The sequence below is a fragment of the Hippopotamus amphibius genome, chromosome 1, assembly GCF_030028045.1.
Source record: "Hippopotamus amphibius kiboko isolate mHipAmp2 chromosome 1, mHipAmp2.hap2, whole genome shotgun sequence".
NCBI classification, from domain to species: Eukaryota; Metazoa; Chordata; class Mammalia; order Artiodactyla; family Hippopotamidae; genus Hippopotamus; species Hippopotamus amphibius.
The window spans coordinates 176458309-176471806 of record NC_080186.1 but is presented as its reverse complement, the minus strand read 5'-3'; the positions used below and the strand labels follow the sequence as shown (position 1 = coordinate 176471806).

Here is a 13498-nt window from a genome sequence, read left to right as displayed (position 1 = left end):
GAGATTTTTTTTTTTAATTTACTTGAACCCCAGAATTGTTAAAAAATTCAAAATCACAGATTCTTAACAGCATAAGGAGATTTTTCTTAAGACTTTCTTCTTTTTTCCTTATAAACAGTTTATTTCTGCTAGCTAACAGGTGGCCAGTGTTAAGGTGCTTGGCAATTTCTTAATATATTTTGACAAACAGAGTGTTGTTCCATCTAAATGTAAACGTGCAAAAGAAAAACAAATGGAAAGTCTATTTTTTAACTTTTCCTTTGAGAATGTACAGGGTAGTGTATTTGAGAAATTAGATCTCACTATTGAAATGTATGAGAGTGAAGAAAATACAACCTCCTTTTTTTCTTTTTTTTTCCGGGGCTGTGTGTGGGGGCAGTCCCTTTTGTGGCCAGTTAAACCTCTAGGCTTTTAACCAGTTTGTTTGCCCTTATTTGTCATTCAATTCCAGCTGCCTAGAGCAGTTAATACACAGGCTCTGAGTGGAGCAGGAATATTGAGGATGGTGAACAAGGCTGCCGACGCTGTCAACAAAATGACAATCAAGATGAATGAATCGGATGCAGTAAGAGCTGATTTTTCGACTTGAATAATGAGATGAATTAATGAGCCCAACAATTGCATTTTAAAGCTGTACAAGTAGAAAATAGGATATTAATTTGCTTATTGAGTTTAGTTCTCAGCACATCAGTTGACCACCACGGTTATACATGGTTAATTTGTTGCTTTAAAACAAGGAATGTAGCTTACTATTGGTAACCTAATTTACAGTGGTTTGTTCTGGCTAAATTAGCTCCATTTTTCATTTTTTTCTTAGTGGTTCGAAGAAAAGCAGCAGCAATTTGAAAATCTGGATCAGCAACTTAGGAAACTTCATGCTAGTGTTGAAGCCTTGGTCTGTCATAGAAAAGGTTTGTTTGTCTCGTTAGTTATATATTTAACACTTAAGTTAATTCAGATATTCTATTTAAATTGTATTAAAAATGAGTATTTTAAACTTATGAAATGAATATTTTAAAGAGGAAGTTTTCTATTTCAACTTTGTTATTTAATATTTTTTGTTCTATTTTATCTAACTTCTAGATTAGAAGAAAAATCTTGAACTTGTAAAAGTATATTTTGAATTTTGGATTAAAACTGCTTGATTAACTCTTTATTAAACATATTTAGTGAATGAATGAAGATGTCTTATTGGTAACTTAATATAATTAAGGAATGAAATTCAAAAAATGATACCTGAAATTTTCCTTTAAAATGTTAGTTTTGTACCTATATTTCGTTGGAGAACTCTGGAGTGTTTTCTTCATTTTTCAGCCACCATATTTAAAAACCTGGCGGCGCGGGGTGGGGGGTGGTGTTAAAAATACAAAGAAAATTTGAGTTGTAATTTTTTGATTCCATGGTGAGATTGTTTGGTTTGGTTTTATTTTTAAAGAATACATGGTTTTTAGAGTCATCTTTCTAAAACACTTAATAAATAATTTAATATGTGCCATTACCAGCAATACATTGTAAAAAAAATAATTACAGAAACCTACTAATACATTTATTATTGAAAGTAGTTTATAACAGTTTTTGTATTCTTTCTCTTAGGGAATATTTTATGGTTCTTTAAGAGAACTTTACATAATGCAGAGCAATGGAGCAATCCAAGCAATGTAATTGTTAGTTCTTGACATCTGTTTTTCTTTATTTGATGTATCTGAATGATCACGTTCAAAAATCTTTTCAAAAATTCTTAATATTTCACTAAGCATTGTTCTTGCACACAAAGAAGAAAAGAATAAGATTTATGTGAATTATATGTACAATTTTACCTTGCTTTCCTCCTGTGAGCTAAATAATATTCTCATCAAAAATTATAGACATTATTTTCAATAATAAATAAATGTTTAAAGACCAAATAATGTAGTATAAATCAATTGTGTGTTCCCAGTCCTTTCCATATGAAAAATATATTTTTTGTCTTTTTTAGGACTAGACAGGGAAACAGTGAGCACTTTAGGGGGAGAAAGGGAAGGGAGATTATTATATTATTAAACATAGTTCATCCCTTGGGAGTATAGGCAGTAGTTCTTTTAAATTTTCAGTAGCGCTCTGGGCAGTTGACATTTATATGCCCAAGGCATTTCAGTGACTGGTTGTTGCATGTTAATTATTTTAAAACATTTGAGCAGTTTGTGAATAGATAAAATTTAGAGAGAAGATGAAAAATCAATGCAATATTTAAGAATTTCACTAGTGAACACTGAAAGTGAATACTTTTTTATTTCAGAACTTTCAGCCAACACAGCTGCCTTTGCTAAAAGTGCTGCCATGTTAGGTAATTCTGAAGATCATACTGCTCTATCTAGAGCTTTGTCTCAGCTTGCAGAGGTTGAGGAGAAGATAGACCAGTTACATCAAGAACAAGCTTTTGCTGACTTTTATATGTTTTCAGAACTACTTAGTGACTACATTCGTCTTATTGCTGCAGTGAAAGTAAGCCTTATTTTGTAATCTTCCTTGAATTCTTCATACTTTAGTGTTTTGTTTATAAGAAGAATATGGTATCCTATTAGGCATGCATTTAAATGTATAAATTATATACTATGCTAGTATATATAAAATGGCTTCAAGATGATTATTCATAGTTTAATATTCTCTTCCCTTATGACTTAGACAGTACAATAGACAGAATTGATGTTTTTAAGAGATCTTAGGATGCTAAATAAAATAAAACCAATACACACGTATATTTATATATAGAAGTTTGCAACTAACTGATAGCATTTGTTTACTCATTCTAGCATGAGCTGAAACTACCTACTAGATTCTGTTATCATTAGTAAACTTTTAATAAGCAGGACAGAACCAGAATTGATTATTGCACGAGTATGTTTAACGGTGGCTTTAGCATGAATTTGGCCTATAAGCAGATGTTCTGTGTATATGTCACCATGTATTTATAAATGAATTGGGACTAGATTAGATAAAAAAGTGTATTATCTAGTGGTAATGTTTAAGAATGAATAGTTTTAAGTTTCTGAATAGTTAAGAAAGCAATCCCATTAACTAGTGAAAATTAGTATTTTACAGATATCTCCAATATTTAGATAATTAAACTGAATTGACTTATTTTATCTGTTACATGTTTTGGGATATCCTTTTAAGATCTTATGGTGTCTTTGAATTACTGTTATGTACGTTAGTTCTCATGGAATGGAGGGAACTAGAAGTTTACCTTGAATTCAAACATCTAGAAAGTTAAATTAGTATTCATCTGTATTCAGAACATTGATGCATTGCATATTATAGATGATTCTGTTCTCAGGCTAATGATGACAGTTATTCTTAGCACTTTAGAGTGGTGCTTTCTTAGGTTTAGGTTTGGCTAAATTACCAATTTTGTTTATATTTACTCTTAGATGTTATTTTATTTGATTTATTTTTAGTTTTATTGGAGTATAGCTGATTTATAATGTGTTAGTTTCAGGTGTACAGCAGAGTGGATCAGTTATACATATACATGTCCACTCTTTTTTGTTTGTTTTAGATCCTTTTCCCATATAGGCCACTACAGAATATTGAGTAGAGTTCCCTGTGCTATGCAGCAGGTTCTTATTACTTATCTATTTTATATATAGTAGCATGTATATGTCAGTCCCAATCTCCCAACTTATCCCTACCCCCCTCTTATTTTCTACATCCATGACTCTACTGCTGTTTTGTAAAAAGTTCATTTGTACCCTTTTTTTTAGATTCTGCATATAAGTGATATCATGTGATATTTGTCTTTCTATGTCTGACTTACTTCACTCAGTATGACAATCTCTAGATTCATCCATGTTGCTACAAATGGCATTATTTTGATTATTTTGTTCTTTTTTGTGGCTAATATTCCATATCTTTATTCCTCTGTTGATGGACATTTAGGTTGTTAGATGTTACTCTTTATATTCCTGTGGCTAATTTTTCTTTTCAGTTATTTAAATATATTAATATAAATAGTTATCAGAGTATACTTCATTTTATATAGCCAACTTGTGATTTACAGAAATCCAGTTTACAGATAATGGTTCCTGTTTCTCTACCACCTACTCCTACCTCATTCCATACCTATTATTGAAAAGTATAACACCTCCAAAAAGCCTGTGGGTTCAAAAAGGGATACTAGGCACTGTCCATGAGAAGTAGTACCTGCTGAGAAGAGCTAACCTGGGAAAAGACTCCCTAACAGGCTGGTCTCCTCGTGTGTTGGATTCTCATCCCTCAGAAACAGCTCTTCTCATACTGCTTCTACCTTCTTACTGTATTTTTACATTCTATAAAATTACAGTTATATCCATGTTTCCCAGAATGTTTTCTGTAGAACACTGACACTGAAAGATGTAGCATAGTCTACTGAGTTTTAGAGATAGTGTATGCAGTATCCCAGTCTTGTAGATTCAGAGTGCATTTAAAAAGCTCAGGACTGTCTAATATTAAAAAAAAAAAAAAGACATTTAACTTTGTTTAATCCAGAGACTTCCAAATTCATATGAACAGGAATTCTTTTCCACTTAATATCTTCTTATATATATGGAACACACTTCAGGAAATACTGAATTAGTGATTCATTGACTAAAAGAGGAGTTAAAGAGCCATGGTCAAGTTAATTAAGCTCTTTCAGGTTGATTTTTCTACTGAAACCTAGTCCAGATCAACTTCATACAGGAGTTGAGAAATTATGGAATAAGATGACAGGTAATTTTTGTGGTCTTTATTTTTTGCTTGATTTTATTTTGAACTAATTCGTTTGTATTTTAAAAAGTAATACATGCACAGAATAATTCTAACAGCCCTAAAAGGTTAAATTTCTTTTCTATCTGAGACCTCTAGTTTTTCTGCTCTTGGTCACATTCTGTTAGATGTCTTTATAGAATTAGTTATACACATTTATGAAGCTAATTTTCTTTCTTTTCCTTTCCTTCCTTCTTCCTATCTCTTTTTCTCCCAACACTCCTTCTCCCTCCCTTCATCTCTTCCTTCCTTCTTCAAAAAGGTGCATATTATATGTACTGTTCTTTGCCTGCTTTTTTTATCCACTCCATTTTAAAGAGGTCTCTTTATCAACTTATGTGAATATGTGTTGCATTCCTTTAAGTGGTTGCATCATATTCCATCATTTAGCATATAGATGGACCTTCAACTATTTGATGAGTCCAGTATTAAATATTAAGTATTTTGATAATAACTCTTTGGGCATAAAATTCCTAGAAGTAGGATTACTTGCCCAAAGGGTATGTGTATTTTAAATTTCATTAAATATTACCCTATTACAGTCTGAAGAGGTTATACTTCTTTGTACTCCCACCCACATATATACTGATATGTGTTGCTGCTTCTCCCACCCAGTGATGGTTTGTGTGTGTGTGTGTGTAAGCTTTAATTTCTTTAGTTATTGTGAATTTAAGCATCTTTACAAATGATAAGCCATTTGCATTTCTTTTTTCTATAAACTGTTTGTCCTTTGCCCAGTTTTATTTTTCGGTCTTACTGATTTCTAATAGCTGTTTAATACTATTATACTTAGCCCTTTGTTTTATCCGTATTGAGAGTACTTTTCAAAATGATGGTAATTTTGAAACTAGGAGTAATTTGGAAATTAGAATTTAGAGCCAAAGTGGGGGTACTGAGAACATGAGAAACTGGGGCCTTAAAGAAAGAGATAAAATTCATCCAACTCAAAATATTGCCCAGGCCTGGCCTTGTAGCCAGGGAACTGCTGTTTCCCTCTTTTGTACAGCCTCTGACATCTGGGACTCCACAGTTTGGGTAATACTGCTAGCTGACATGTATTAAGTGGAAAACTCATTACATGCATTTTCATGTATTGGCCTTCTGTGAACCGCTAGAGTAGGGTCAGGGATTGAGGGTAATAGTTTTCAATGTTTTTATCACTGGAATTCTTGATAAGGAGTTCTTAAAGAGAATGCAGATTTATAAAATAATTTTTTAAAAAAGTAGTAGATGGGTTCCCCAAGGAGTTTAACATCTTCATTGTTTGGCTGTAAGTAATCAGTATCCTTTCAGGAATCTGGGCACCATACTTTTAGATTCACTGCATTAGAATATGGTATTAATTAAATTAAAATTGCAGCCTCAGATTCCTGATTGGCCAGGAAAACTGCTCCACAACTGCAACCTTGTCCAGCCTAGCCTAGCTTGCATACAAGTACGTACCATAAAATAGCAGGGGGTGGGGGGTTCTAAAGTGAATCATTAGTGTAAATGTATCCCTCTTATAGAAGAAGCTGGTTGTACCAGAGTGGACTCTTGACATGCAGAGGCATACATTGCTATGATAGCATTGACTTTTAAGATAGCATTTTTAGAAGATCAGGTATGGTTCTGATTCTTTTCTTCTTTTATATTCTGGTGTTACAAGGGTGGGAAAACAAATGAAGAAAAAGTTCTTATGGAGTTAAAATTTTTTTTTTCTGAAATAACCTGACTTCAGTAATTTTGCCTTTACCAAAGCTCCTATATCTGTACCACAGTAAACATGTGATGGTTCTGGAATATTATGAGATAATAAACTAGGCAGAGACCAAATTAGTTTAAATTAGTATATCACTGAAGAGGCCAGTTGATATATATTAAGAACTTAAGCAAATATTGAAATTAAAGGGCATTTTGGTTCGCGTTTGCCCAGCATTTGTACATATTTTAAATAATCAAATTGTTATTGAACAAAAGAATTTATAAATGAAGAGCTGATATGGCCCTGTTCCTTTAAAGGAAAACTAGGCCTAAAGTCTTAAATTACTTTTAAAATTTGTATATGTTAGGGGATGAGGCACAGGGATTGTTTATTTGTTTAAAATGATAGTGACTTTTTGAATGTATTTGTGTTAGATATATTGGGTTGGCCATAAGATGTTATGGAAAAACCCAAAAGAACTTTTTGGCCAACCCAATATTATCTTTGTGATTTTGGCCCAAATTAATTTGGTTGAAGCAAAATTAATTCACAATGAGAAATGTTTTAAGGAGAATGTGGTCTTTTAAACGTAAGAAAAACAAACGAAACACTAAGACTTACTACTAAGACAAGAAATTATATTAGATGACAAATTAACTCTAGTAGAATGGATTTAAATGCCTATAGAGTGCTTTTAATTTACCAGCTTGTCTAGGATGTCTCTTGTCTTGGTTAATTAAAATGTGTATGGTCTTTAAGAACACCCTTGATTTGGAGTTTTTAATATTATTACCCACATTTTTGAAATATGCTGTAAATATAGTCCAATTATGTTTTTTTCTGTTACTTAGGTTATTACTATTTGCACTTTTAGTAGAAATCTAGAGTTAACTGCATTTATATGTATATGTTATTTAGAAGTAATCTGTAATAGTACCTACTAATTATTAAACATCCGCTAGGTTAAGTTGCTGTGTGTGCTGTGTACTTTTCATTTTATTTCCAGTCCATAAATCTAGATCTCATATTCCTCTTTTATATTTGAAAGAACTGTGGGTTATAGGAATTAAATGAATTTACCCAAGATCATACAGTAACAAAACTAGTATGTGGACCCAAATTTGATTTGTTTCAAAGCCTACATTTTGAAAATACACCAACTACGTGCTTTCTTCTTCATCAGGTTCCTATAAGAACGTGTATTAATTTATTGTTTCTTGATCCAAAAGCTCTTTATTTGGAATAAATGAAAATAACTGTTTCACTCAAGTTATTAATGCTTGCTTCATTTGTTCAATTAATAATATTAAAATATGAATATTATCCCCAACATCAAGCTAGAAGAGGGATTATTGTTGTATTCTATCCTGTCCATCATTTTTTTTTTTTTATGAAATTTCTACTTACTGTCTTATGTTCATATTTCATCTCTTTCCTCCATTCACTTGCTCTTGCTGTACCAAATGCCTTGAAAGAAGTCATGGAGTTGGTTGAATAGTTCTGTTATGGTCTTCTTGTCTGTTTCTTCATTTAATTCTGCATACTAGATAAACATATCCATTTGCACTCTTCCTCTTGTGTAGGACTATGATTCCCCCTCCCACTTTGTTATATCTTTACATTGTTTTTTTTTTTTTTGCCTTTTATTTGCTATTGGTAATCTCTTCCACTACATTTTTACTTTGTTATCTTATGGCTTTCCTCATTACCTATTTTTAATTTTTGGCATATTTCCAACACTTAGATCTGCTTTTGATATTTTAGTAGGAAAACTTTCAGTCATAGATATGACACCAGCATTTTCCTATTAAAGAAATCTTTCTTTAAAGCATAAAACTCTGTTAGAAATTGTATTATAAGCCACATTTTAAACTAAAGGCGGGACTTCCCTGACAATCCAGTTATTAAGACTCTGCACCCCCAGTGCAGGGGGCATGGGTTCGATCCCTGGTGGGCGAACTAAGATCCCACATGCAGCACAGCGCGGCCGAAAAAAAGAAAAACAGAAAAAGAAACCCTAAAGGCTAGTGAAATGGATTTTGTGTATAGTTTATTATTATTATTATTATTCTGAGCTCTTATATTTCATCCAGTTACGGTGTTTTTGTTTTTAAGCAAATAAATATGGAACTCTATTTTCTTTGATATTGTCATGTTTATTTTCAGTATCTCAGTATATTACTAGAGTAGCATGTAAGTACTTGGTTTTATTGTTTTCAGTACTATAGCACTTCTAGTATTCTGTTAAGTATTTCATTGTTAACTCCCAGTTAATAATATGTCATTCGCTTATAGGGTGTTTTTGACCATCGAATGAAGTGCTGGCAGAAATGGGAAGACGCTCAAATTACTTTGCTTAAAAAACGTGAAACTGAAGCAAAAATGATGGTTGCTAACAAACCAGATAAAATACAGCAAGCTAAAAATGAAATAAGAGAGGTGATTAACACAAAATGCTTTATCTCTTTACCCAAATTTTCCATGAGTCATTCATATATGCATAATTTTTCATAAATTTTTTTCTGAACCATTCAACACTTAGCTATTTTTTCATAATTTATGAACTGTTTTATAATCACTTTAACATTTTGATCATCATTAAACTCTCCAGAGCCCTTTGTTACTTTCATATAATTATGGAATGGATAACGAAGCATACAAGGAAAAGATTTAAATTAACCTTGAATTAATAATTACACATTTCTTTTGAGGTGGTTAATTTGATTTCAGATAATTACTTATTTTGTGTCTAAAAATGGTTTTAGAGATAGATTTGTCCCACATGTAGCTGTCCAGGCAACAGTATCCCCCATATATATGTATTATATATGGTATTTTAGTAAATTTGTATAAGTTTATTATAATTTATACACTTTTTTTGCCATGCTTCAATAAGGAAATTGAAGAGGTAGGACAACCTTTATATTACTTAAAGTAAATGTACCTGCTCTTTGAAGAGTATGTACCAGTGTTTTGGGTACATAGTGGGAAGATATCATTTCATTGCTTAAGTCTTCATTTATTTTATTTTAGCTGTTCCATTGGTCACTAATCACAGTGTTCATTGTTTATGTAATGAACTTAATGTTTACTGATAGGTGTTCAGTAGACCATAATTGCACAATTTTTTTTTAAATCTGGACATTTCACCATTACAAAAATGTTTCTTAAATGTTTGTCATATAATTTTTCTAATTAATTATTTCCATGGACATATAAATTGTGATGAACGTGTATTCTTGAAATTAGCCAAATATTGTTGATATATTTTAAAATAATTTAAAGGTATATAAAGAAATGAGAAAATTACACTCTTAACACTGCTAAATTATTTGATAGTGAATTTTATACTCAGAATCTTTTCATATAAATTAAGGTGTGGAGATTGTAGTTCATTAAGCACTAGAATATCCTAATCTTGAATAAATCTGATAGTAAAATATTAATGGAAATTAAACTGATATGCGTTTCCACTACTGTAAAGTTAGGTACAAGTTTGAATGATGCCAAACTAGGCTTTGCCAGTATTGAGCTTTCAGGACTTTTAGGCACTGTGTTATAAATTAAATGAGTGATCATGACAGCTAGTTCTATCAATTTTTCCTAGACAAGATTTAAAAAATTGTACCTTTTTGTTTGTTTTTGTTAGTGGGAGGCGAAAGTGCAACAAGGAGAAAGAGATTTTGAACAGATCTCTAAAACAATTCGAAAAGAAGTAGGAAGATTTGAGGCAAGTATAATTTTATACTTTTCTTAACAACTTGGTCACATTTTGCTGCGATATCGTGGTAAAATCAAATTTAGTTTTGTACTAATGGACTTTTTTTTTTCGTTTCGTACTTTAACAGAAACAGCGAGTGAAAGATTTTAAAACTGTTATTATCAAGTACTTAGAATCATTAGTACAGACACAGCAACAGGTAAGGTAATTTGTTTATAACTTACAAACTTCTAGAATTTGTTTTTCATATACTTTTTTTTTAAGGTTAATTTTATTTTTATTTATTTATTTATTTATTTGGCTGCCTTGGGTCTTTGTTGCTGCACACAGGCTTTCTCTAGTTGTGGTGAGCAGGGGCTGTTCATTGCACTGCACAGGCTTCTCATTGTGGTGGCTTCTCTTGTTGCGGAGCGGGGCTCTAAGCACACAGGCTTCAGTAGTTGCAGCACAAGGGCTCCATAGTTGTGGCACATGGGCTTAGTTGCTCTATGGCATGTGGGATCTTCCTGCACCAGGGATTGAACCCATGTCCCCTGTATTGGCAGGCGGATTCTTAACCAGTGTGCCACCAGGGAAGTCCCTCATATACTTTTTTATTTTAAAGGTGATAATCAAAATTATGTAATATCTTGAGCTTTTAAATTTGAGAAGTAACAAAGGGACTAGAGAAAACCAAAGACAGCAAAGAAAAAATGGTAGTAAAAGTAAATAGAAATTATCAAGTCCTTTTTGCCTCTACTCCTAACCACTAGGAGGGGTGTACTTTTCCCAGTTTTAGACTGTGAGAAACATGCTGCACTACTTTCCCCTTTTTCTCTGTCTTCACAGTTTTGTTTCCCTATTGATTGTAGCTATTTGAGTATGTTCTTTACAGTAAGTTCTTCTCTTCCATACCAGACAGAACTTAAACACTAAATTTTAAAGTTTTTTAAAATAATAATGTTTTGATTTTTGCTTTAGTTTGTGTGGGTTTGGTGTTGATTGTATACCACAAGAAAAGCAAGGGTTTTAATGTTATATTAAAGAAAAGTCTGTAACAAGATAATAGCAGAGGTTTTTTTCCTGTGTATTTTAATATAAATTTGAGTAATAGATCAAATTATTTAACATCTTGAATAGGATTTCTTCCTCCAATTTTTTTTCCTCTAATTCTTTTTAAACTATATAATATCAATAGCTTAAATTTTTTTAATTAGGTGATAACATTGTATCTTCAAATTATGTTTTTTATTTTAAATACTTAGTTCATTAAGTCAGATTTTTTAAATATAAAAAGAAATAAGTGTTATATAAGCTTGTTTTTAAAGGAATGGTTTTAAATTTAATGTTAGTTTATATGTCAGTCTGTTCTGTTCTCTGGACTGTCCAAGAAAAACTAGCAGCTAATTCTTCCCAGTCTCTTTTCCCATTCTTGCTTGGATGTTTTCTTTTCTTCCTCCTTTTTTTCTCATCTTTTTGGCTAACAATAGCATAAAATGTGAATATCTTCTGAATTATATTGGAAAAGCTCATTGCAGTTTTATTATTTAAGGTAATCTTAACTTACACTAACAAACTGTTTCTATATATACAATTTTGCCTAAATTAAAGAAATCTTTAGTCTTTAGGTATTTTTAAAATTGTATTTTTTATATAAAAAACTGAAATTAGTCAGGAGTAATTAATATTTTAAATAATTTATATATTAATTATATTGACAGACTTAATATAAAGGAATTTAGATGATCCCTTTAAGAATCAGACTTTAGTAAATGTTAATCATTGTTAGCTCTTTGTATATAGTTTTTTTTTAATGCTTCACAGGATGTATTATATAAATGACAAAAAGGTTACGAGAATATCTTTTCTTTTTGTTATCATCCACAGCTGATAAAATACTGGGAGGCATTCCTACCTGAGGCCAAAGCCATTGCCTAGCAAGAAGATTATCCCTGTTAAGAAGATTTTGGATGCTTGTTCCAGTTATGCAGAATTCCACAGTGAAATCATTTAAAACCATCTAAATAAACCACTATATATTTTATGAATTACATGTGGTTTTTTATAAATATATATTCTGACATTTTATTACAAGCTGCATGTCCTGACCCTCTTTGAATTAAGTGGACTGTGGCATGACATTCTGCAATACTTTGCTGAATTGAACACTGTTGTGTCTTAAATACTTGCACAAAAAAGTGCACTGCAAGGCCAGAAAATTTTACAATATTTTTTTCTTTATGATATGTTCTCTAGTGTGTTCGCCCTCTTTATGAAGTGAATTATCAGTGCATTGATTAGTGTTCACTTATACATTCCTGTACAGAAATTATGATTTTGTGATTACAGTAATAAAATGATATTCCTTGTGAAGTATTAGTAACAAATTATTTGGGTATGTAAACATATTAGGGATCTTTTAAAAGCATTTTAATAGGAAGAAACTTTGTCTTTGAGATGTATACAGGCAATGCTATGATCATTAATTTTTTTAATTCATGGAAAAAACTGAATTCTTTCGTTATTAAATGACTAAATGAAGGTTAATTAAGTTTTTGGTTTTTGGTCCGGGGAGAGGGGGTTGTTTTATTGTTTGTTTTGCGAAATCTTCATAAACCAAAGAACATTTATCTCTTGGTTCAGCTTTGGGGAATGCGCTTGTCTTGAGTAAAGGAGTAAATAATTGTCTTTGTTTTTATCCATTCATATTATAAGTGCCCAATTTAAGAATTAAAAAAATATATATTTACATGTTTCTGTTACAGGTCCGGTGAATTTTGCTCATCTTCTGTTACCTTCAGAGCCCAAGATTGTGCATATATTTAATTTATTCCTTGCCTTTCCTTTGTTTTTCGTTTTAAACTAAAAGTAGATCATCTGTGGTCATCATTGGCAAAGGATAGTGCCATGCTAAAATTCCCTGTAATTTGTTGAATAACCAAGGATAGCGCAAAGCAAATTTGAAGTAAAATGAAATTTGTCTTTGGCAACCATCTTGCCTGCTTCTGTATCCTGTTTAGATGGCAATTATATAATCCTTAATGTTGATGAAAGTTTAAATTGTAACTGGCATCAGATTTATTTTCACTTTTTAAAAAGTAAACTGAAAGATGCCTCTCCTCTCAGGCTTAACAACTGTATCTCCGTTACAGGAGAGTAGGATGTTGTTTATGTAACTGAGTTTTTTCTAGCAGAGTACTGGATACAATTAACATATCAGGGTATCCTCAGGATATGTTTGCTTCCACTTATTTTAGTTGAAATTTTAAGCCTACGGTAGGTACTGTTCATATTTATGATCCTGGAACCCAAAAGAATACCTGACACAGAATAGGGAATAATAAAGATTTGGT

General features: G+C 31.6%; 1 protein-coding gene across 2 annotated transcripts in view; it reads left to right on the top strand.

The window, feature by feature from the left end:
* SNX2 (sorting nexin 2) overlaps positions 1–12517 on the top strand; it is a 53426-nt gene extending 40909 nt beyond the window's left edge. For both annotated transcript variants that reach the window (XM_057736643.1, XM_057736653.1), the window contains 7 exons: positions 452–565; positions 818–911; positions 2276–2481; positions 8741–8884; positions 10095–10175; positions 10294–10365; positions 12033–12517. In XM_057736643.1, coding sequence (XP_057592626.1) covers positions 452–565; positions 818–911; positions 2276–2481; positions 8741–8884; positions 10095–10175; positions 10294–10365; positions 12033–12083 — 762 coding nt within the window. In that variant the 3' untranslated portion in view covers positions 12084–12517. The remainder of the gene's footprint in view (positions 1–451; positions 566–817; positions 912–2275; positions 2482–8740; positions 8885–10094; positions 10176–10293; positions 10366–12032) is intronic.
* The last annotated feature ends 981 nt before the right edge of the window (positions 12518–13498 follow it).